The 26,719-nt window shown below is 32.3% G+C and overlaps 2 protein-coding genes across 2 annotated transcripts in view; both read right to left on the minus strand.

Annotated features, from left to right (window-relative positions):
* Window positions 1-12,395: 12,395 nt before the first annotated feature.
* Window positions 12,396-21,057, minus strand: LOC136987941 (alpha-tocopherol transfer protein-like). The gene is made up of 5 exons (XM_067285709.1): window positions 20,918-21,057; window positions 15,940-16,173; window positions 15,643-15,836; window positions 12,958-13,068; window positions 12,396-12,764 (listed from the first exon to the last, which is right to left on the minus strand). Exons 1-5 carry the CDS (start codon window positions 21,006-21,008, stop codon window positions 12,582-12,584), a joined length of 813 nt encoding a protein of 270 aa, XP_067141810.1. The 5' UTR covers window positions 21,009-21,057; the 3' UTR covers window positions 12,396-12,581.
* A 2,944-nt stretch (window positions 21,058-24,001) lies between these two features.
* LOC136987963 (clavesin-1-like) overlaps window positions 24,002-26,719 on the minus strand; it is a 50,632-nt gene continuing 47,914 nt past the window's right edge. Inside the window, exon 5 of the mRNA XM_067285730.1 lies at window positions 24,002-24,184. Coding sequence (XP_067141831.1) covers window positions 24,002-24,184 — 183 coding nt within the window. The remainder of the gene's footprint in view (window positions 24,185-26,719) is intronic.

The raw sequence follows: 26,719 nt of genomic DNA on the forward strand, positions 1-26,719 counted from the left end.
TCACGATAGAGGGTGATACGACGAACAGTGGTTTTTAACTTTATGGGTTCTAGCCTCGAAACTTTTAATTACAAATTTTCAATGATGAACATTAGTTCTGCAAGTTTTTCTAGAAATTTAATTTTCATAGTTAAAACATTTCAAAGAAATGAAACGTACGGAGAAAATACATATTTCGTTTTTTTTTTTTTTTTTTTTTTGCTTAAAAGTGATAAAAGTCAATCTACATGTACAGGTACTAGTAGGTGCTTAATGTACACTACACGATGAATAAAAATCGGCTGCTAAAGTTAATAACCAATGTGCGACGGATTTATTATGCTTAAAAGCCACTACAATTTCTGGATGTTAACTAATAACGAGGTGATAATAAGAAAATAAAATTTTCTTTTTCATTATGATTTATTTATCTTCAATTATCTTATATAAGTAAGTGACAAAATTATCCATCACATACAGAAATGTAACTTGGTTACTTTTCAACAATATTTAATCATTCGTGAAAATCTGTTGCGGTTCTCGGGAGGTCAACATTTTCTAACGACTAATTTACTAAAAATAATTGCTTTGTCAGCAACTGTTATATTTTAATAAGTCAGTCTTCTTTATGAGCATCAAGAACGTTGCAAAGTTATTTATTTTTACAAGAACTATTACCTTGACATTTCGAGTTGCATGTTATGTACTTTGAGCGACGTTTGTGTTTTTTGTCAATACAGAATGTTTTACAGTGACACATTATAAACCCTTGCTTACTTCCATATATTAACATAGATGCTGAGCGAAGTGTTAATGAAGTTAAGGATATGTCCTGAATGTTAATAAATTTACTCTCGGAAATCGTAAATTCATTTCGAGCATAGAGTCGATCAAAGAGTCCTTCCTTGTTATGCTCATAACAACAGCTGAAACATTTCAGAAAGCTGCACGTTCCTTATGAACATCAGGCACCCTAAACAAAACATTCGAACCAATTTCAACTGCATGAAATTTGAGTTGGATAGTGAAATCATTTTATGTGTCTGTTTCACTAGGCCGGATTCGGCACATTCTTTCTTAGCATTAATGCTGTTCTTTCTTAAACAGAGCTTGCAAGTAACATCGGCACCAAATCCTTCATTCTCATTGCTTTCTCCGCAAATAACGTAAACATATTCATGACACACTGAAAACTTGTGAGCTCCTGAGATTTCATTTTCACACTCACTTAATATATCATAAAAATCTTTTTACTAGCCATAATTACAATCTGTCTGTCGTAGAATGGTTGCATCAGCTAACGTTCGGATCGCGTTATCACTTTTTATAATCACCGCAACGCCTTGTGGTCGTTTTTTTTCGCTCAATGAGAGATTTCGGTCTTTGAGCCTAACAGAAACACGAGCAATTTTTTGGAATAAATTTTTTTTTGTATATTTCTATAAACACATGTCAATCAGATTTATATACATTATTTCAACAGTTAAATAAGATTAGTATTAATCTAAAAAATGATAAAAGAAAATCAATCCACTTAAATAATTTTTATGTGTATATATTCGTAATATGAAATAATTGTAAGCAGATACAACAATTTTCTTTGAATTGAAAAATTACTATTTCCACTTTTCGACATTCATTTTAGTCATTGTCTGTCATAATCTACTAGTGCAAAATTCTATTGTTTATTACATAAACTGAGTGGTAAAATTAACGTAGGCGTTGCAAAAATTTGCGCAAAAGTTTGCCATCTTTGCAGTCACACTTTAGCAGTGTTTAGCTGTTGTGTTTTGACGCAGTGTTGGCTCAGTTCATTTCGAAATCTGAGATGTAGGTCGTATATGTCGTTTTTCTCATTTCCATTTTTATTAACTCTTTCAGTGTTTTCAGCACACCGCATCGATACGTCAATAAGTGATGTTCCTGTGTAATGAGAACAACAAACCCGTTGATATAATTATCTCATCATTAGTCGTAACTGTATCATAATATCTTAATTGACAATGTCACTCACTTGTCAGTCTGAACTCTGTTTTCAAAGAGAATCGTCTGTTGTTACTCCTTGCGAGTTCTATGAGAGTTTGATAATCTGGTGTATGAGTAATTATCAATACACTTCTTTAGTGCAACAAGAAATTAGCATTCAATTGTAATCATATTTAAAATTTTAAACAATATACGCCGACATTTATATGATATCTGTAAATATTTACAGTTGGTTTGTATGAATGTTATATTATAAAATTATTAACAGAAATCTTCACAAGTTTAATAATATCATCTATAAAAAAAATAAGATAAAATGTCGAACGTTGGTGTGTTGTATTAGTTTCTGGTCTAAAAAAATCGAAAATTATATACACCAAAATGGATATTACTTTATTGAATGAACTTTAGTGTTGTACTGTACATTTTTAAATGTGGAAAAAAGTTTTAACGTATTATTATACTCACTTTCCTTGCTATCAATGCCATAGTCATTACGAATAACACTCAAAATTCTTCACTTGACGTATGATTGTATCTTATGATAATAAACATTCCACATATTTGAATCAAACATCTCGTGCACGTATTGTGTTTTTTCATTGTTTACATTATATTTTATAATTTACCAACTAATTGGTAATTTACCAGTTAATCAAATTTCCCGAAATATTTGAACTCGGCCCTATCGAATACCAATTTGAAACATATATTGTGCTCGTCTGTAATCTTCTAGAATGCAATTTTTCTATTCGAATGCCACCTTACCGTTGGGTCCGATGGAAACAAGGAACTGTTGCAGATAGAGGCAGAAGTTAGGATAATTCGACCAAAAGAAGTAGTCGTCCTACACCCGGAAGAGAAGATGATCAACGACTACCACTTAATAGAGGTTTACTTTTAATTTTTTTAAAATTATCCATCTTGGATGAATTGTGATGGCTCCGCACGTGATCGATGTTGCTAACCTTAACATTTGAAAGACTATAAGACTTCTTTAATTTAAATTTAAAAAATCTTGTAAAAATACCAGAATAATTGCTACTGTGATTTCGTAGAACATATGGTGAAAGCAAATTAAAAAAATAAAGCTCAATAAAAACATCTAGGTAAAGGAAAATTTTCAAGTTGTGACATAAGCATAGTGGAAGTAGATTTGACAATAAGACTCAACATGTGAAAAAATTGCACATTACGCAGACTACAGGAAATTTTCAATGAAGCAACGTCACCATGATAATAAAGAGAAGAAATAAACATCGATACAAAAAAAAAAGTTTCAGCTCTGTTTTGTGGCTAAAAGACGTTGCAGGACATTAATTTGGCTTAACGTTAAGACATCTTTATACAGTATAAGTGAATGAAGTTTGGGGCAATGGGTTAGTAAGTTAATAATAGGAGATAAAATCGGACGAGAGGCAGAATGTTCAGATTTCCTGGTAGTTAGGCATGTCCTCGTAAATATTGCGTTTATAAGAAAATTATTAAAATTGATTGAATTTATTTGATTATGACAACGCGACATACGACCGATCTGTAAAATAGAATGCATCCCGGAAAAATTTTTCTGTAAAGCTGGCCCCAAAAATTGAAATCAATGTTACAAATTTAAAATTTTGATCAGGAAACTTTGGCAAGTTTTTGTCCTATACTGTGTTAGCACTGTATGGAACAAATAGAGGTGCTTGAGCCTGTTTAATCTGGAGCCAACCATCTCCTGCCAAGTCTGTATGTATATTTGAATGAATCTTAAAACATAATCAACCAGAGAGATTCAGACAACTTAGCAAGACCTTGAAAATGGCTAACACTACAGGCACAGAATATATCTGATTGCGCAAACAAGGTTTAAGGGAAATTAAAGCATCCTAAATTTGCTGTAATTGCACATAAGTGGTTATGCACTTGCGATAAGAACAAGTTGGTCTTCCTTACCAAGCCGCTGAAATGCAGGGTAATGGTTCAGATGTATATCTGTAGCATATCTTGCGTAAGTGTTTCTAACGCGAAGAAAACCCAAAAATCTTTACCTTGCCAGTCTGTTAGCCGTGCGCAAACCCACGACCGTCTACATGTGTTCGGTGGTGCAGTAGAGCGTCGAAAATTGGAGTCAATTGGGGACTGGGGTTGTTCCAATTAGTCATTTGTTCCGATTTCCGACTTTGTACGAAAAAATATATTAACCTGTCCGATTTCAAATTTTTCTCCGTTGCGTGTCGCTTCGTGTTGAATTTTTCTCCGTTGCGTGTCGCTTTGTGTTGAATTTTCGTCGATTTTAAGCCTAACGAAAATTTTTATAATAATAATCGAGGCTATCGTATCGTTAAAAATTATTTCTGCATTTTGTACAAACAAAATAAATATATCGAAGAATATAAAAAACATGAAAATTATACTTTAGAAGTAAATCTAGTATCAAAAACGTTCGATTCAGCACGACACAGTCCGATTGACAATCGTTCCGATTTCCGGCCATTTCGATTACCGACGTTCCGATTAACGACGCTCTACTGTATTATCAACTCGGTTACTGAAGCATACTTATTGGGCTGTAATTTAAAAAAAAATCGTAGACCTATACATTCTCACTGTGATCTGTCAGTCGCTGTCTTTTCTTAATCTTAAGAACGGAGTTAGGTAGATGAAACTCGGGACCAAGGATGGAAATCGTAAGACTAAGAGAATCAGATTAACAATTCTACAAATTTTTTTTTTTGGCTGCTGGGATTCGCTTTTATTTAGCAAATTTTTCTACCCAATCTAATTGGCCATCCTCAGGCTGCAATTTCTCTTGGAATATCTTAACTGTTAATTATTGTTGCGAAATGGAATACAATAAAAGAATAACGATTTTGAGAATCGGTTTGTTCCAGTTTCAAAAATCAATTTTGTAAAAATTATAGTTTTTTTTCGTGGTTTTGTGATGTTAGGTGTTTGTGAAAATGTGTTTTTGAAGTCTTAATCAACAAAACTACTCAAAATATATCGTTTTCATTTATTTATAAAATTGGTCCTGAATCTTTTTCGATTCCCTTTGTTCCATAAAGTTATACCCAACGCCCCCTAATTCATCAGTGGCTCCAACTTTTGCCTTTGGTCAAAAGTACCCTGCCACCAGCGCCCCCCCCTAGATTTACTCATCGCTCACAGGGTGGCGGTATAACCCACTTTGAGAACCCCTGATTTATAACGAAAACAAAAAAGGAGTACGTTTTAGGAATTTTCAAGAAAAAATCGTCACCTTTAGAAGTGTTTTTTACGAACTGTAAACATGCCTGTTGGTATCTAAGCTCTGTTTCGCTTTCTTCTATATCTTTTAACTGTTTCAACCAATAAATGTTTAGTCAGCACTCCTGAGCCATAAAAATTTCAGTATTTCCAAAATTACACCCCCGAAAATTCTACTGTAACTAGAGAAAAAAGGCAGATTATTGGCAGATAACATTGATAGTAAACTTCTTTTACACTGTAGCCTGTAGTAGGTTATTTCTTTGTCTGTTATTCGATCCATCTGTAAAACAATTGCGGGAAAAATTTCCGCGAAATGCCACGCCCCTACAGTCTACCACTTCGAATTATGTAAATAATCGCTATAAAATCGCGTGTTTGCATCGTTTTTTCAATTCTAATTTGCTAATGAAAAAATGTTTGACAGTATTTATTATAGACAAATAAACATGTTTTCAAAACCGTTTAGCAATAAATATTCCCAGAAAACTTTACCTTTCAAATCTTCAATGCTAAGTTTATGGGAGACCTTTTTACTGTTAATTGGCTTTGAAAATCCTGTTTATGTGCCTTCTATGCTCCAGTTGGTCAGTTCTATTATGACTGACCCGATATCAAGCAACAAGCGCTCTTTCAGAACCCTAATACCCTATTCGCACTGAGCATCTCAATCTAGATTGTGACCAAGGTCGGTGACTATGCCTTAATGCGACCTCCGTGGACTGTTTAAGTCGAAGTTGAAACGGTCGAGGGAGGTCGCACCAATCTAGATTGAAATGCTCGGTGCGTACGGGGTATTAGGCGCGTGATGTACCATGGTTACCCCTGAATTTCGGTGTGGCTTCCTGTAAAAATTTTTTTTCGTAGAAATTTGAAATTTTTTCAGTGCGATCTTCAATACTTTGAAGGAAGGTACTCAAAACATTATTTTTCAGCCTTTAATAGATTAACCTGACTTTAGGAGCGCGGGGGGATTTAACATGGTGAAGCGCACGGGGTGCGCCTGCACCTTATGCGACTAAAGTTGTTACTGAAAAAATCAAAATTTTTTCGTGGTTTGTTCGTTTTTTCCATTAGTGGGATTGTGTTTCTGATGTATTAATCAACAATACTACTTAAAATATATCATTTTTGTTCATTTATGACGAAAATAAAAAAGTATTAAGTTTTGGGAATTTTTCAGGAAAAAAATCGTCAACTTCAAAAGTCTATTTTTTAAACTGTAAACAAGTCTGTTGCTATCTAATCGTTGAATCGTCTTCCCGTATGTTTTTTTTAACTGTTCCAATTATTAAATGCTTTGTTACAAACCCCGGGCCAAAAATGTTTTAGTATTTTCAAAAATACACCCCCCCCGAAACTCTACAGCAACTAGAGATAAAAAGGCAGATTATTGGCAGATAACATCGATAGTTAGCTTCTTTTACACTGTAATTGGTTACTTTGTTTGTTTGTTATTAGATCCACCAGTAAAAACAATTGTCGGTAAAATTCCCGCGAAAAAATGCCACACCCCCACAGTCTACCACTTCGAATTATGTAAATAATCGCTATAAAATCGCGTGTTTTCATCGTTTTTTTCAATTCTAATTTGCTAATGAAAAAATGTTTGACAGTATTTATTATAGACGAATAAATATGTTTTCAAGACAATTTGAAAATAAATATTTCCAGAAAACTCCACCTTTCAAACTTTCAATGCTAAGTCTACAGGACTCTTTCTTTCTGTTAATTGGCCTTAAAAATCTTGTCTATACGCCTTCTATGCTCTCATTCGTCATTTCTATTATGACTGATTCGATATCAGGCAATGGTTGTCTTTTTAGTACACTAACTCAGCTCCACCCCTCCAGTGGTCGCGCTAATAAAACTTCCTCCGTTAGGCGCGGAGGGTGCAGGTGCACCCCATGCATTTTGCTGTCTTTTTTTTTATGAAAACTTTTTCTTTGCGGAATTTTTAACTTTTTCAGTGCGATCTTCAGTACTTTGAAGAAAGGTACTGAGGGCATCATTTTTAAGCATTCATTACATGAAAAAATACACGCATTTAAAAATGGTCACGATGCTCCTGCACCACGTGTGCCTAACGCATTTTCTTCTAGAAAACTTTGGTATTTTATTTTTATAATTTTCTAAACAACAGAACACAAAAACCAAGATATGTCTATCAGACGTTTTCTGAGGTAATACAAGTTTGTAAATTTGCATTTATTAAAACTTGTACGAAACGTATTTTTTCGTGTGTAATGCACACGTTTGTATTATACGTAAGTCGTACTAAATAACGATTCACCTGAAACAACAGCATCATTCACAGATTTGCACTATGTTTCGCATAAAGGGACCCATTTCTGTTACATTAACGAGTCTTTTTCCATGTTACGTTCAAAGCTTTCTGATCACGTATACTGTCTCTTAAGTAAATTCACACTTTAGATGAAAACATTCGTGTTTTATTATAATTAAAATACAGTAATACTTCGACTTACGCTACCCCGACTTACGCAAACCCGGAGTTACGTGATTTTCAAATCTCGTTGATTCGTCTTTTGTTTGAGCGCCACGCAATTCTTGATTACTCACTCACTCCCCCTCGCAATATTGTTCAGTTTACACGTTCGGACATGTCGCGCGGAATCGACGCATACCTACAATTTATTTTGTGTCATTTATTTCTGTGTTTGTTATATCTACGGAGACTTGAGAGACTCTACTATGTCATCCAAAGGAAGTAGAACCGATTCTTCTGCATCAAACAAGAAAAAAAAACTATCTTTGGATGTAAAGTTAACATTATTAAAGACTTCGATACAAAAATGAAAATTTGTGAATTGGCAAACAAGTTTGATCTACCGGAATCGACAGTCAGAACGATTATAAAAGGCAAAGAAAAAATACTCGAAGCTGTAAAAACTTGACAGAAGGCCTCAGTTCAATTGAAAAAAGGTTACAGATTTTAAAAAAATAGACTCCAATAAAGTGCGCATTTCTTCTACAAAAGAAAAAATAAAAAAATTATTAGCGTGCTACAGGGAAATTTTGCGGGAAAAGATAATCTTTGAGTCGTCAGACGAATTTATTAGATTTTATGAAGCCTTCTACATCAAAATAACTTCGGTTTACGATTTTAATAATACATATGTATTGAATTTTCCAAGGTATACAAACAAAAAGTTCGAGTCCTTTTTCCATTTTCTTCCTTTATTCCGGTCAGGAACCACTGTGCAGCTGGCGACTTGAAGTCAAAAAAACTTCTAAAATAACGAACAAAATACTCATTAGACGATTCACAACACAATTAAAAATGTTTTTGGCGCCGACCTGTTTCTGTAGGCTACGGCGCTTTTTAATTGTGTTGTGAATCGTCTAATGGTATTTTGTTCATTATTTTAGAAGTGTTTTTGACTTCAAGTCGCCAGCTGCACAGTGGTTCCTGACCGGAATAAAGGAAGAAAATGGAAAAAGGACTCGAACTTTTTGTTTGTATACCTTGGAAAATTCATTATTGAATTTAAACTTTAATTCCCGAGTTCTGTACAAATACATATGTATTATTAAAATGCATATGTAATACATACATTGTTATACATATGTATTATCTGGGATTTTATTAAACATTTTTTTCTAAATTATTATTTTCTTTAGTCTCAGGCCCCAATTAAAAATAATTTGTATGTATTTGTATGAGAAATTAAACCCCGACTTACGCAAATTCGATTTACGCGGTTATCGGTCGGTCCCACCTATCGGCGTAAGTTCGGGGTATTACTGTACAGACATTACTAATGCAATTTTGTTTTCAAGAAGAAACAGAAACTTTATTAGAAAATGTTCAGAGCGTGCAAAAGACAACAGTGTGACAGGAACACGTATCTACAAGCTAGTCTTGTCGACGACTCAACTAAAAGAGCCCTAAGGGGTGTGCAGGTTGGTTCGTGAAAGAGTTGAACTTATCGTAAAAGAGGAGAAACCGGATTTGGAAAAATTCACGAAAAAGTACATATTTTTAAATTGGAACATTTACAATACAAATGTTTTAAAATAATAATTAGACGGTACTTCAAGAAATTTAGGGGACGAGCCTAATCTTCCTAGTCTATTCTCAGTCTATTCTCTTAAAGGGCCACATTTTCCGTTACTTAAAAATAAAATTCATTTTTATTACTATGATTTGATTATGATGTAATATTGAAATTTAAATAATTAATTTTCTACAAACTAATATTTCTTTGTGGATATAAACATTTTCAAAGATTTATCTCACAATTATTCTTGAATCGCTTCGAAGTTCTCCGTATTAAAGTAAAATTAAACTGTCTAAGATATTTTTAAAGGAGTTAATTTCGTATTCTTTTCTGGATGGTCTTTTCTTCCAAAAATAAAGGAGGCGATTTTAAGGCAAAATCTGCTTTGAAACTCTGTACAATTAATTTAAAATGTATACTAATTTTAATGCCTTGTGAAATAAGATAGAAGAAACATGTACTAATGCCTTATAAACATGAACTCATATCTAAACTTTTACCCATTAAACAACAATATTATTGAAGTATTTTAATGCGTTAATTAAATACTAAGCAAACACTTTTTCTTCCATTTTTGGCTGATTTTATGAGCAGTTTACGGAGTTGAAATTAATGTGTAACCAGAAAATCTGCATATTTTAACACTCAATATGCAATCATTGCCATAAAAATTAACGCACCAAGAAGTAGTTGTCGGAATCGAACGAAACTATACATGTATGAGAGGAACGTTAATATAAGTAAGTAATTACAAAATGTAAGCAATCAGATCATTTATTGAAGAAGAAACTATAAATGAAAAAAGGTCGTATACTTTATTGAGCCACCTGTACCGTAAATGCATGATGTGATACATGGAGGCATTCAGGTGGTGTATGGTGTCTTGCGGCATCTCTATTTACATTTGCGGAAAACGGTCATCTAGTTCGGCCAAAATCCTAGACTGTCCAGCTTCGCATCTCAGACAATCCCAGACATGTTCGATCGATGAAAATTAGGAGACCGGGCAGCCAAGAATTTTGGCAATGTGGTATAGGCAGTTCTGTGACACCCATGCTGTTTGTGGTCGAGCATTGTCCTGAAAATTGCTCGTGGGAGTCATGTCACGTGAAGCAACACGTGGCTGCAGGATGTCACTAACATACCGCTGGGCTGTTATTGTCCCTTGGATCACTTTTATAAATGACCGGATGTCGTATGTGATTGCATCCGAGATCATCACACCAGCTGTGGGGACGGAATGTCAATCTAAAATATTGGCAAAAATAAGGTGTTTACCACGGGGTACAGACACGAACACGGTCATCGTCAACACTTAATCTGAATCTAGATTCTTCAACGTAGACGACTCAGTTCCATTTGTTTTTGGTCTAATACTGAAAGGAGCGACATCAGTCTATACGAAAGCGACATTGAATGATGATCTGCCTAGGGCATCCTGAGTGTGTGCAAGCGTTTCTCTCTTCTCCACTGGTTCCAACACTTCATTACAATGTTTTCAGAATGGCCTGGGTAGCGGCGAGATGATCATCCGAATTTTTTCAACCCGATGAACTTTTCCTCTGAAATTCTAATAGTTCTTCTTGTGGACAGAGATTTCTATATAAAGGTATCTTTAGTGATACAGCGTTTTTCTGAAACAGATAAACTGCAGACAAAATATCTTTGCACGCTTTTAACAGACCAAGGGTAGACGCAATTTAACACTCTCTGTTGACATTACGCCATGAGCCATCACTATAACTGTAATCATTTTCATCTTTGCTTAAGACCTATGACCATGTTAAGTTTCGCAGCGACACGACAATCTGGTCCGATAATTTTTATGACAGAATATTAACTTTTTCAATGATTTCTGGCAAAAATGATACAAAAATTAACAAACATTTCATTAATGCAATTTATTAAATTTACATTAATATTGTCTTAGAAATAAAAAAATCAAATTTCAAAGGCTTCAGTATAAATACTTGTAAAATACAGAAATATTAAGTTGTTATTTTATCATTTAATTAAAACATTAATTAGTTAATTACATAATAAAACATATACAAAACTTATACATAAATCCTCATAAATATGTAAAACTTGTTATTGTCAATGTAATACTGTACTGTACATAACATTATACTTACACAGTTTTAGTTAAAACTATCCAGATTGTAATTTTATATTGTAATATTGAAAGTTGACATTTTATATAACTATTGTAAATAAATTAATCAGCAACAACTATATGATTTTACGAAATAAATTGAGCATTACAATATCAGACTATGTATCTATAACGAGATCCATCTATTATACAAATAAATATGTTGCATTATGAATAAATTTTTTTTTTGTTTTTGTTTTCTCTCTATTGTATAGGCTATACCATAAAATTAATAAAAAATATATATTAATTAGAATAATTTATACCTTATAATATAGTTTATAATATTGTCCTATCATAACTGAAATACTTCATATATAAATTGAATAAATGCTCGTAGTTCTAGAAAGAATATAAAAATACAATAAATAAAATTATTCCAAATATATTTCGTGTATTAAATCTTTAGAAGTGTATAAAATGTCTTAATTAGTAATAAATAACTATGAGCTCGCTGGCCTTATTGTTATGATTACAGATTCATCATACACCTTTCAGAATTTTATTTATCAATGCATGATGTCCCGAATGCATTTCGTCTAATTCAACAACCAGGTTACATATATAAACTTTGACAACATAGTATTATAATTAAAAACATATAAAATAATCTAGTAAATACAAATACAATATATATATAAACCTACATCTATGTTACTATGTAACTATATGCGTACAATATTATAAGAAAACATTCATAAAAGTAATATTAAATTACTGAACATTAACCACACTCAAAGTTATTCTATACCTCCTATACACTACTGTGTGATATTCACTTCTTGACAGTTTATTTGTTTTGGAATATTTTTTATTTGGTATGTATTTTCATTTATTAGATTCTTTTATTTGTTTTTATTATAATATCATGTAGAAATGTATATATATAACCAACTGTACATGGCTATTGAATAAGCCGAAATGCATTCCGATAAATCATGAATTAATGAATAAAATCGGAAAGACGTATTATGAATCTGTTATCGTAACAATAAGGCCAGCGGGCTCATAGATATTTATTACTAATTAATAGGGAATAACAGATTATAAGCTTATATTGAATAAGTAAAGAACGCCTTAATTCATTTAAGTGTTATAAAATATATTTTATCATAATTGCATCTTTAAGAGATAATTTTATCCTGTTGATATGTAATGAAAAAAGTTCTTTCCTGGTCATAACTTTCCTAAAAACTTTCTTGCAAAATTTAATATTTTTTGTCATTATTCCAGTACTTCTCATTCTCTACAAAGAATTCTTCGTTATCTCTTATCAGCTGATTAGATTCAGACCAATCGAATGAGGTTAATTTTCCTCCGAATTCCGCTGGAAGATACTTCGGATCAATTACTTTGTGAAGCGCTTCCAAATTAGAACCATGGAAATGTATCTAAAAATGTCTTGGTTTAGTTTAATATTCTAAATTTTTGAATATTTTAAATACAAATCAAGAATAAATATTAAAATCAAACATTTTCCATTATTATATATATTGAAAATGGGATTTTATAAATCATGATGACATTTCAAAAAAACAGTATCTTACAATATAATCCTGAACAGATTTTTGAAGCAATACTTACTCTCTGTTTTATTTTTCTTGGAGCAAATGGAAATATAAGTGCTATAATAGTGAAGAGGTAGCTATTGACATTAGTAAAATGCAGACTATTATACGATACAGGCATGGATTTCTAGAAAAAGAAACATACTTAATTTACAAGTTAACTAAAATACATAATTTATTGAAAGAAAGTTTACTCTTATTGTTATTCTATTGTTATTTAATTTAATATACTGATCAATACTGTACCTTTCAGATGTTACATCTATAATAAATTGATATTAGAAACTATTATAATTTATAAAGACATTCTGTCTAAAGTTATGTGTAAATAACAAGTTATACCTGAGTTTAACGGAAGAAAATTTCGGTTTGTATGTCATAAGTAAATGCTTTTTTATATATAATTTAATGGCAGGTTATTAATTAACATTAGATTTGTGTCGGTCATCTACGTAACTCTCTTCAGGAAATATCTTTCAATTGAAATAACATGACTTTCGGTTTGTATCTGAAGTTCGTATATAGTTAATTGGGGTGTGGTGCTCTTATGGTTTCTACGTCTTGTTTCTTATTTATTCTGTATAGATTCATTTTCGAGATTAAGGAATGACGGACACAAGACGGAAAGACAAAAGAAAGATAGTGGGAATTAATAGGTTTACAGTTTTTTTTTAATTGCAGCCCCATGAATAGCAATATACATCAGTGGAAACGTTATAACTGGCAATAACTGATGCGTGGCACGAAATCACAGGTGAGAAGAAAAAAGTTCTTTTTTAAAACAATACCAGATCGATGTACCAAAAATCTTCTTGTCTGTATTATTTAATTACAGAAACTACTTAATAACCCATGACTAATGAACAGCTTTATGACACACCCAGCCTATTTAATTAATGCATTTTAGGATAAGTTAAGTATGCTTCGTGTGTAGTAAACCTGTTTACTAGTCATGTGTAACTTAGCCGGCCGGATGGCCGAGCGGTCAAGGTGGCAGCCTACCGCTCTGGGGGACCCGGGATCGAATCCGAACGGGTCGAGAAATCCCCAGGAATTTTTCGGGGGGTGGTCCGTTCGGATATGTCGGGCCCCGTCCCTCACCACTCGGTCGCCCCATTGTGGGCCTGGCCGAACCCATAATGGGCCTACTAAAAGAGGCCTACTAAAAGACGCCTTCTTAGTGCCCACAGGGCGGAAAGAGTTTTAAAAAAAAAGTCATGTGTAACTAAGTAGTTTTTGTAATACTAGAAAGCGTTTATGAAGTAGTTAATTAATAAAGTGGACAAATTGCTTATTTTTAAAAAATAAAACCACTTACGAGTTATATTTTCAAGTGGATCAAGTATATCCTAGGCAACATTGTCAAAATTAATTTATATTTTTATTTTATTACTGTTCATTGAATGTTATTATGTGATATCAGAATAAACAAATATTCAATATCCTTCTACTCTTTCGTAATGTGGGTTTTATTTCTTTACTAATGTCATCATATCACAGTTGCTCTATCATTTCGGAACGGACAAACTGGTACGCGTAACTTGTCATGGCCAATATCAAGACGGAATTTTGAAATTCCATCTATAGGCCGAGATATTTGAGGCAAAAATTTTCCATGTGAAATCCATGGTTCGAGTTCTAGTATGGACGTACTGTACGGTTTAAAAAAATTTAATAATAGGCCTATTTACCTAAAAATGTTTAAATAAAGTATACTAAATACGAAGATTAGTCTCTAGAAACAAAACACAGTGACAGTGTTAAAAGCTAAATAAAAGACAACGACACCTGATTGATAGGAAAGATAAAACACAAAAGAGGAAATTGCGTTTTATTATGTTGAACCTGAGGAAAAGCGCAATACAAATTTACAAGTTTAATATTCTAAAATCCGTGAGAAAATGACACGTATGTTTACTTGAAGAAAAATAAGAAATAACGGAACTTCCAATCAAAAATACAGTAGCGAAATGTTGTACGGAGGATTTCCTAAGTCCTTGAACAATGTTAGTTCAAAACTGTGTTGTAAAATACCGTATTCTACGAGAGATACCTGTATTATGTTAAAGTGGTACTCATCTTTCTCGATTTGCTGACGAGTTGCGATTCACCCCAAGGACTCATCACTATCATTTCAGCGGTGGTTGATCCACTGTGTTTTTTAAAACAAATTCCAAGCCAACTTTAATTATATAATAAGAAATGTACAGACTACATTATGGATATGTATAAGATTCGGTGTAGTGTACAATATTTTAGAAAATGTTTGGTTGTCTTTGATTATTCGAATTAGAGAGAGTCCGGATGAGAATCTTTTGTATTTTGATATAAAATGACGAGATATATGACATAAAATCGTTTGAACAAACAAACCAGTTGGGTGTTTAAATCTAAACTTTTTATTTCATAATTTCATTCCAAAAGCTTTAATTCATTTAAAGAAAAGTGGAATAATTTAAGTTGTTTAATTAAATTATTGAATATAAATAAACAGAACCATTATAAAAAAGAATACAAACTAAAGGATTAAACACAATATTTAAATATTTGTATATTATATGAATTATATTCTAAGAAATCGTTTTTAAAAAATTCTGCTAGCTTAAAAAGCGTTTATATAAACCTCTGCATCAAGTTTCAAGCAATAATGTTTATTTAATAATTAGCTTAAACGTGAATGAAATTGTTATAATGTACTCACATAAAAACATGTTATAAGAAGTTTCACTACTCTCGGAGTGAAGCAGATTACATGCTTCCATGATAACGTTTTAATATCCACAATTATGTGTACTCCATTTACTTGTACGCGATGATCATTTAAATTGAAATCGATATGCATTAATATGCCTTTTCCTAAATCTATCGCAGATATTTTTGATGGATCCCAGTGGCCTGTACATAAAAACACACATTTAATATGATTTATTGAATTATAAAATTATTAACATTCTTTTATCAAAGTAACGTATATCCGGTAGTACAGTGTTATACATACTTGCTCTACCGAATCCTAATCCCATACCACCTTCAACATACAAATGAGCCATGACGTTCGATTGTAAAACATGTTCCAGTGCTGACGGTCGAAGATTTTTAATTTCATTTACGCTTCTTCTAACTGAATAATAATTCTTGAGTAATTTCAAAGCGTTATCTTTATCGTATTTCCTCGACCTCAGAAAACTTAACAGAAACATATCGTCTGTCCTTGAGTTTAGTTTCTTTTCCTCTGTGAATACCAAAACTATTATGTAAAAATGTAAACTAGAAGTAGGTTAATGTTACCTATGGTTCCAAAATGGCGGCTCGTCTCTGATTCAAGGGGACAGAAGAAAGAAAACAGTGGGGACGCACGTTCTAATCTAACCTAACCTATTCTAATAATTTGGTTAATAAAAATTATGGTAATTTATTAGAATAGGTTAGGTTAGGTTAGAACGTGCGTCCCCACTGTTTTCTTCCTTCTGTTCCCTTGAATCAGAGACGAGCCGCCATTTTAAAACCGTAGGTAACATTAACCTAGAAGGAATAGTAAATATTCTAGAAACGATAGGTAAAATAAATTAATCTTAAAACCGAATATAAAGCTAATAAATCAAATATTATTTAGTAGGAATTTCTTTCCTTGTATTTATGGCAATTAATTATAAAATTGGAAATACCGTAAGCGACAAAATCCTCCCAATTAACGCAGGAGACTATTAAAGAACTGGAAACTGTATACTTATATCTTTACGTGTATATTTATAATACAATTTTCTGAACAACGTAATTATTTTATTAATAATAGTAACATACATGAACATGTGCATTCGGAGGATTTTGACGAGGACAAAAATCTATATAGTTCTTGTAGAAAAAGTACACTTCAATAATCAGTATAGTCTCTTTTGGCTTTAAAAGGTTCTTAATGGGATCAGGCATAGAATTAATAATACTACTGCAATCGTGCAATGTTATTTTGTTCCATTCATCTTGGTTACGTAGCCGTAATTGGTGAATGATTTTATGCGTGGCTGCATGATCAGACGAGCGATGTTTAACAAGGTGAGTCGAAATGAGGTGATTAAGACGGCCACTCCATATTTGCAATATTTTGATCCTGAAACTAATACATTGCTCTCATGGATGTATTTGTCGGATCGTTATCTCGCTGATAAATGAAAGAGCTCCTATCAATGTGATAATAATAAACAGATTGTAACAAACAATTGTCAAGTATGTCATTATAAATAACGATATCAATTCTGTTAGATACACAACATAGCATTCCAGGCCAGAAATAGGTAATACAACCCCAACCATTACACTGAAACCACCAAATTTCATTGTTGTTTGTACTTTCCGTTCAGTTATAGACTTCATCGATGTAGTCCATACTCGTTTTCGCCCATCTGAACCAACTCTATTAATTTCGGATTCATCTGACCATACAATTCTCCTTCTAATCTTCTAAGATTTTGTTTTTGTAGTGTTTGGCAGAGTTTAGGCGTTTCTGTTTATGTAATTTGGTAAGTTTAGGCCACTTGGGCTAACTCTTTCAAATTGTTACGTTTTAGGCATCTGAGAATATTCACTTTTATCCCTAAGTCATGTTTTAATTTCCTGTATACTCGTGTTAATGCATCGCAACGTCCACTCGTTATCAAACGTTTTTGTTTTGGCACTCAACGTTTCCTTCCTGTCAGGTCTTACATTTTCGTGATATGGTAGCTCACTATTTTTTATTCTGAAAACACTCTAACGCCCAACATCAACTTTTAACGCTGTTTTCTCAACAGAAATACTCTTCTTCAGTACGTGCACAATACGGAGTTTCTTCTCCCTGAAAAACTTCACGATAGTGCATATCAAGCAGCTGCTCAATTGCATATTTATACGCTAATATCTCGTTAATTTGCACGAAATTACATCGTTTAACATTGATGTTATAAGAAGTTAATTTATGCATAAAAATTCTATCAATGCGACATGCAGAATTTATGCACAAGAGATATTTTAAAAATGTGAAATATATTTTTACTTTTTGCTATTATTTAAATATTGTAATAATAATCTTACAGCTGATTTGTTTCCTTTTCTTTTTACTTTCGCCTTTCCAATAGTTCTGGCTATTTTTCTATAGTACGAGCAAACATTGGGAGGATTTTGACGCTTACTATGATTCCTACCAGTAACGGAACTTTCATTACTGTCGAAATGATACTTTATATAATAATATTTCCATACAGCAAAGTATTCTTTATATTTTGTTGTAACTTATAAAGTTTACAAAGATTTAAATTTTCTCCTTACAATGTTTTATATAAGACGAATAAGGAGATGAATAGTGCAGCGATAATCATAGACTTGTTATGAAAACAAAGATATATACGTTAGTAATGTAAGTGGTGTCGATTGTTTTCAGATAGAAATTGAACTTTGAAACTCTTTTATCTAATGGAGAACAAAGTTCAATTTGCATCAAAACATAAAATAGTAATATTATTATCTGGCTGTAAAAATTGGCAAAATAATATCACGGAAGATTTCCTCTTCTCATCTAGAAAGCAATCATTTATTTCTATTAAAACATACTTCTACTTCTGAAGTATAAATAATAATCAATAATAATGAAGAATGCAATTGAAAATAGTGGGTCAAATTATGAAGAGGAAATGATCAGAATGGATTTATTTTAAAGTTTCATTTGAAGCTGTTTTCATTATACAGTAATTAACTAATCAATGCAAGAGGCCAAATACAATTATTATTGAAAAAACTAAATACTTCGCTATAATAAATTTGGTTAAAACAAGATCGTCATTCGACAGGAGAAAGATTGCAATATCTTATCTTAAAAAGTGGATATATTGTTAATGGGTAGCAAATTTATTATTTTAAAAAAAAATATAATAAATGAGAGCTATCGCAAACTTACTAATTTTTCATATGTGTACTTTATTTTTTAACAATCATATGCCCAAAAAGACGAAACTTCTTGTTATTCTACCGAATTGCTAGAGCATAAAGTAGTATGCATAAAATAATTAAGAAAAAATGTGGATTGAACTTAGGATACGTAGAATTAATTTCTGTTATTTTTGTAGAATATATAATAAATCGAGTAGAGCAAGTTCTACTTTATCAGCGCTGAAAATTCGGTCCAACTGTACTCAATAGAAGTTTCGTACGATAACGTTTACTTCGTACACCTGATAATATAAGATTCGAAAAGTGATTACTTGCACATGAAAGTTTCAGAATATGTTTAAATATGAATTTTTACTATTAATTAATGTGCCTATGAGTTGTAAAATAAACTTAGATTTTAATACAATGTATGCTAAATATTTTACCTATATGTTTTATAAATGATTTATGAGAAAACATATTTTTGCAACAGACGATAACTCGAAAGAACCCAAACTCTTCACGTCGAATTAGTACTGTAGTTTCTTGCTCTTCTACATCATGCGATTTCTTTGACAGTAAAGTCGTGCTCTGGGAGGGGGAGTTTTAAATTGAAATATAGTGAATTTCAGTTTGCATGTGAAGTTCATATATAGTTACTCAAGGCCTCCTTCTTCTCCGAGTGTTCCAAAATCTCGTCTCATCTTTCATCTAACTAACCCTGTTCTCGAGGTTAACAGGCAGACTTAAACACGGACGACAGTGGAAATTGATGGTTTACAATTTTTTTTCAAATTGCAGCTCAATTATTTTATCTAGCGAAGCTGTGGGGACATCCGATTGTGCAAAACTACACGAACTGAGATGTTGTATAATATATGCAATATAACATGGTCTGTGTAAGAGAAGAATTCAATACTGTTATTCTCTTCTCTGTGGAAACCATTTCAGTAAATTTTCTCTGCTATTCATATAAATAATTCATTACATAACTTTATCTACCTATAAAAAATGTTATAGAATTATAATCTACGTTTTCTCGAGCAGCTCAAAGTGCTAAGTATAGTAGCTACATATATAAATATATTGATACAATAATAAACCATAGATAAAAATCTAATCAAATATTTAGCTACAGATAAGATATTTTTATGAAATAATGAATTAAAGTTAATACATCTGTAGTCAACTTGGGATAACAATCGTAAAAATTATTATCGAATTATTTAATACTTAAAATCATTATTAAATAAAGCACTAAATAAGTCATATAATTGAAAAAAAATACACATGAAACCGTGGGAAAGTCCTTTCATGCATCAGAATAGGTCGGTAATCAAACAATTTTAATTATTTCTTTACGTGTTTAATCTTTTTATACTGTTTAAATTGATAATAAGAAAGGTTTTTAACTATCAAAGTTTATTTTTTTTATAGTATTTTAACGTTTAAATAGAGTAATGTTCTCCTGAACATTTTTTAGAATAATTACGATGATATAATAGTTTTATAATATTTCAATACAAGCAGGTAGGCCCGGCGTTGCTCGGGCAAAAGTAACGATAGCGAAGAGTAAATTATTACATTATAGTCAACCTTACCCGTTTTCACAGAATGCAAGAATTGGGTCTACCTGTTTTCAGACTAATTAGAAAATTTTTAAATGGATCCAAAAATATGTTCGATTTCCTGCAAAAACGAAAAAAAACTGCATATGCGTCTTGCACATCGCTTTCTCTTAACACTTCCATTGTTGACACTTCCATTGTTGATTGAAGTGTTAAGCCTTAATCGTGTCCCTCTTCCCCGCGGGGAGGAATTTCGAAAAATCCCTTCTTAGTGTGCGTTCTCGTGACGTACCCTAACTGTGTACCAAATTTCAACTTTCAACTCCTAACCGTTTGGGCTCTGCGCTGATTATTATTATTATCAACTCGTCTCGATTATATATATAGATTATACAGGCATGTCGCAGTTTCGACTGCAATAAATACTTTTACATAAAATAGTATATATTCTAGAAATTTTAGCTTATGAATATCAGCAAATATAAAGTAAAACAAGATATATTAAATACGTACTTAGCACCATCTCCCGGAATTCATCCAATTCCTTTTCGTTCCATGGGTATTGTTCAGCTGTGTTTATATCCTCACTCTGAACGATATTCATAGCTGTACAATAATTGGAACTTTTTCTTCGTTAAGGTAGATAACAATTGAATTGCCAGTATTTATCTTTGCAACTAAAACCAATATTGAAATTAAACTTACTTACAAATCACTATTTATATAAACTTATTTAAGTGATTCAGTCAATATTGATAAGTTTATCGCTCTGTGTCTGTTATATCTACATTTAAGTTGATAATTATGATAAATATAGGTCAAAGTTTTTTAATGTTGGAAAATTTTAAATTTTTTAAACAGTTTTTACTATTTTATTTCACGTTTAACAAGAAAACAAATTAAATTTGATTAAAAAAAAGGATTAAACTTTCATATTCTGAATTCAATTGTTGTTTAAAAAAATATATGAATATTAATTAAACAGTTTAAGGTGAATGACTTCAAGCCAGAGAAAAAATAAATTGATAAAATTTGTTTATATTCGCAAAAGCCTCTAGATATAATTACACGTGTAGTAAACTATCGCTGTATACGAGGTTATGTCGTCAAACAGGAGATTTATCTAAATATCAACTGAAAATATTCCAATTATTCGATTACATAAAATCTAATAAATATTATTCAAATTTTAAAGTATATAAAGAAATAACACATTGCTCCCAGCAGGTAAATTTAATAATTACTTACACTTTCAGCTTAATATAGATCCTCTTCATGCTCTTTTCCGTTATCATAAAATGTCCTCATTCTAACTGCAGATTATATAAAGATGATGTGAATTAAATTAAAAGTTTTTATTGTTAAAAACTATAGATGTTGTAGCAAGGGGAATATCTCTCTGTGTGTGTATATAATAGCTTTATTATTGGCGCAGATAACTAAAAGTGTTATCGTTTTAAACTTGGATAAACATTCTGGTTTGATTCAAATTGTTTCTTTGATACTTTGTACTTAAAATATGCATTATTCTGCATTTTAATTTTGCATATCATTTAGGATGTGATTTTCTTCAACGTCATCATTTATATCTGATATTAGTATCAGCCAGTGTTTTTGTATTTGTCGAAGATTTACGCTTATAAATAAAAGTCAATTTTATTTGTTTTATTTTAATAATGCGTTAACTTAAACTACGAGGTAAAGTCATTAAATAATAAGAATTTTATAATAACTTTTTACAAGAATATTTAAACATTATTCTTTATACTTAAACAAAATCTGCTACATAATTTCCTACATTCCATATCATTATGCAAGTCATTGTATAGAGAGCCATCACTTTTGTGTTCATCACTGACAATTTTTCTTCCGTTTTAAAATCTCTTCACTTATTTATATTGTAATGTATGCTGAGATTTAAATTGTAATTAAAAGTTAAATTAAACTGTGATGTGCCGAGGTAGCAACACGGGTTGAAAGGCTTGTGGCAAGCAAACGAGCTATGTTGTAGCTCTGGGAGCCATAAATGTACAAGTGTTCCGCTCGTGTTTAATAAGGAGTTATCTGTGTTATCTGGTCAGTCGAAAATTTATAATATATTTATATTTATATACTTATATTTACAATAACTTTGACAAATAACTGACAACTTTCACACCTGGGAGTATATATTCTTCTTTAAGTTCTCAGCATCGAAAAAGCTGCTTTCCATTGATCCATTGACCACTCGGCCGTGTGTGTTACCGTTTTAATATCAGAAACGACGGCCGGGTATAAAGAAAACCCCAGGTATTTACGACAAAGCGCGAATTATTGTAAACTCTCTCACGACCACCTATGCATAGTCGGCTTATTTTGTTTCGTCATAAAATATATCATGTACTCTTTTTCTTTAAACGTAAAGGATTATTTCTTTGTTAAATCTAGTGTCTGAGTTTATTACTTCCGTCGCGCTGTCTCGCCGTCGTCCATCCGGAATCCGATAGCCCATACACGCGACCGTTCTCGTGACCTACTTTCAAAACCTAAACAACTTCCGGTCAAACGAGACACAAGGCAAAAAACAGGTTCAAACCCTCCGGTCACATAAATGCTTTATTAAACAGTGTTTAATTAATTTTTAAATTTATATTAAAATCAATTTTTAATAAGAAATATGTATTTGTCATTAAATAAATTTTATATTATTTAAATAATATATTTAACATTTAATACAACAGTTTTAAATATAATTTATTATGGATTTATTTATATAATGCATAAATAAGAAACAGCTAATTCAAAATACAGATAAATATATTTTTTAGTATTGAATTTATTAATACAGAATGATAATGAGGAAAAATAATGTTTTGTTGTATAATTAAGAATGTTTTCAATTGGTAAATTAAACATGATACATTTCAGAGGAAACGTTAGAAAAATAAAGTCTCATTTCGAAAAAAAGTGCCAAAGTTATTCAGTTTCAATGTGGGTGAACAAATCGGGAAACACACATACACACTATAATCCACACAGGCAGAAAATTCCTTCAAATTGGTTTTGCATTTCATGATATTTTTGTCTTTTGAGTGAAATGAAAAAATGAAAAAATTTTCAAAATGTCATTTTTTCGCAATACTTTCCCTCTGTTATATATAACAGCCAGAAAAGTAAAACTTATAATTTTACAAATATAATATTCAATATAAAAATAAAAAGAGCCGGTTTCGGTTATTAAACTGGTATGCCACAAAGTTTATAGAAATAGTTTATACGCCAGTGTATTCATAGACACACGCAACTTTTGGAGTGGTTATGCTTAAACCGCAAATTTGGCAACAATTGGCATTTTAGTAAATATAACCTTTTTCATTTCTGTTGACGGCTGTAAAATGATAAATGTAAAATATGGAAAAAAACAACTTAAAATTAAACAGAAGAAAAAAATTCAAAAACTCAAAAAAAGTAAAATATGATTCTTATGTATTAATTAAAGCAACAACTCCAAATGCTTTACAGAAAATATACCAAAATAAATGAGATCCATAAGGTTACATACAGAATTTCAAAGAATTCTTTGAAATTGTTATATTTCGTAACTATTCTAATTAAAAATTAATTTTTTTTCTCGTTATTCCAGTACTTTTCATTTTCTCTAAAGAATTCTTCATTATCTTTCATCAGCTGATTAGATTCAGACCAATCGAAAGACTCTGAAGTCCCTCCGAATTCCACGGGAAGATACTTTGGATCAATTTCTTTATGAAGCGCTTCCAAATTCGAACCATGCAAATGTATCTGGAAAAAAAATTAATTTACCTTTGTTATTTCAATTTCTTACCATAAATATAATACTTTATATAATAAAACCTATCGGAAAGAATCTGTAACAAAAAGGAAAGATTCGTCGGGAACAGGTCGAGTTTTTTACTTTAAAGTATGCCAGAAACCTGTAAAATACGTAAATCAATAAGATTTTCAGGTAGGGAATACTTAACATTACCTGAACAAAGCGGTAAAAAAAAGATGTGGCTTCAACAGAGATAATTAAAATCACATTGTATGACAAACTACTGTATTCCGTAAAGATTTCAATTCTTCGTTTTGTTATAACTTCGTTTTGGTTTTTCTAGTTCGTTGGCTCTAAGTAATCGCTTTATCATATTTCTCATCATTCGAGCCAGGTTCTTGACGATGAGTGATTCATGAGTCGAAAAATATATAAGCTAGATCATCCCTATGAATTACAGTATTAATTAAGAAATTGTTTCCTCGAAACGGCTGTCCAAATGTAACAGTACAGTTTTATCCTTTTCATAATAATCATTATATAAAAATGTTTTAAAAGTCTGACAGCCGTTAAGCAGCCGAAAGCAGAAACCAGGAAAACAGTGAACTGTACATAATCTGTTCTAATTAATTCTTTACAAGTTTAAATCTCTTGTTTACACAACTGCTTTGAAGCTGTTGTAAAGATTAAATGATCGAAATTAACGAAAAATAATTGAAATACGAAAGTAAACAGTAAAATACACAACAATGCCCGTAGCCACATGCAAATCGCAAAACCTGTAGAAATGACAGAGATACATAAGTGATTGACTTTTCGTACTCATCGTCTCACATGGTACACAGTTTCGATCTAGAAAGACCAGCAGTCTGCTCGGGCAACAAATACTCTCAGTGACGGTTTGCTACAGCAGAACGTACGAAAAAGAGTAGAAAATGTCTGAGACAACAGAGAGCTCAATATCACCAGTTAACTGCTATATCCTGGAGCTTTGCGATTTCGGTTTCTCCATGCACGTCGTGCCCATCATTATATAAAGAAACATAACCAATATCAAATAAATAAAGATAAGAATATAAAAAACTATTTTGTTATCCAACAGAAAAAGAAAAATAATAATGGAAAAGTGTTTTTTATATTTGTGTAGCGCTTCGCCGCTATTAACTATATGTATATATTTATGTATTTTTTTTGTTCGATTGTTCTATTTATATGTTTGTTTTTTCGTTTATGTCGCGTCGCGTATATGTTGTTGTATCGGGTTTTAGATGTGACGCACAGCCATTTTGTTGTGTACCGTACCGTCTGTTGTCGTCATTGCTGTGCCGTGGTTTTTGATTGGCTATTTGGAGGATCACGTGGGAGGAAAAGAAAAAGCTCCCGGATGGTGGGAGATATAAACGGGTGACTTCCACGTGTCGAGGCATTTTTCATTTTTCTCTTTCGTGGATCGGGGATCTGGAGCGGTGAAGAGACGAGAGAAAGGATTCGAAGCAGAGCAGCCGATCAGAAAAAAAAAACAAGAACCAGCGAGAAGAATCTCATTTCGTAACAACGTGTCCCACGAAATACGGCGACGGTATCTACCATCTTGTAAATGTTTGTATAGTTTTTTAAGGTTTAATCGCGTATTAGTTTTAGTCTCGCGATTAATTACTGTTGTAATCATAGTGTTATTGTCATCCTTAATTTTGTTAAGAACGCTGTTTGCCTGTTTAAATCAGGCGATCAATCCCCCTTTTTTTTGTGTGTAATTAATAAACCTTTGTTTGTTTATCTCTACGCTTCTACCGACTATTCATTTCCACTTCCTTTCATACCCGCAAACCACGTGCTTGCGGAGTCCACATTGGCGTCCGCGACAGGATAGTGAATAGTCGGTTTAGCGTTCATCCCCTCATTTCATTTTCGTTCAGTCCGTCGCACATTCCAGGCCCTACTATTTGTATAACGTATTCGTCGCTGCGCTGCACATCTTCGGTTTTGAAAATTTTTTTTCTTTCCTTATGGAAAGCCATACTGTAGTATCATCCGGATTGGCAATGGAGGGGATCAGTAACGTCCCTATTGTTACCGGGTTCATGGGGATGATCCCATGCTTTACGAATTCGCCAGGCGATGTTTTGGATATATGTCGCTTCTTTCAAACGGTGGAAAACGTGGCGTCTCTCGCAGGTTGGGAGGAGCAAGTCAAAGTAACCGTGGTTCAGGCCAGGCTTAAGGGTGAACCACTGTCGGTGTTTTTTGACCTAAGGGACCAAGGCATCACGAGTTACGACGAAATAAAGAGGGGTCTCATTAAATGCTTCGATCGGAGGGACAAAGAACAAGATCCTTTCAGTCAAGTCCTAAAAATAGCCCAAAAGAGAGGGGAGAAAGTCTGTGAGTACGGAATCCGCATAAGGTCTTTGTTCTCGCGCGCCGTGGCTCGTAACAGTAACTTGGCCACGCTCCGGGATAACGCTGTGAAAGAGTGTTTTTTGAGAGGGTTGGCCACTGACATCCGGAGGCAGGTAATGCAAAAACATCCGGACACCTTGGAC

Source organism: Centruroides vittatus, unplaced genomic scaffold (genome assembly GCF_030686945.1).
Source record: "Centruroides vittatus isolate TY-2023 unplaced genomic scaffold, ASM3068694v2 scaffold_2931, whole genome shotgun sequence".
NCBI lineage: Eukaryota > Metazoa > Arthropoda > Arachnida > Scorpiones > Buthidae > Centruroides > Centruroides vittatus.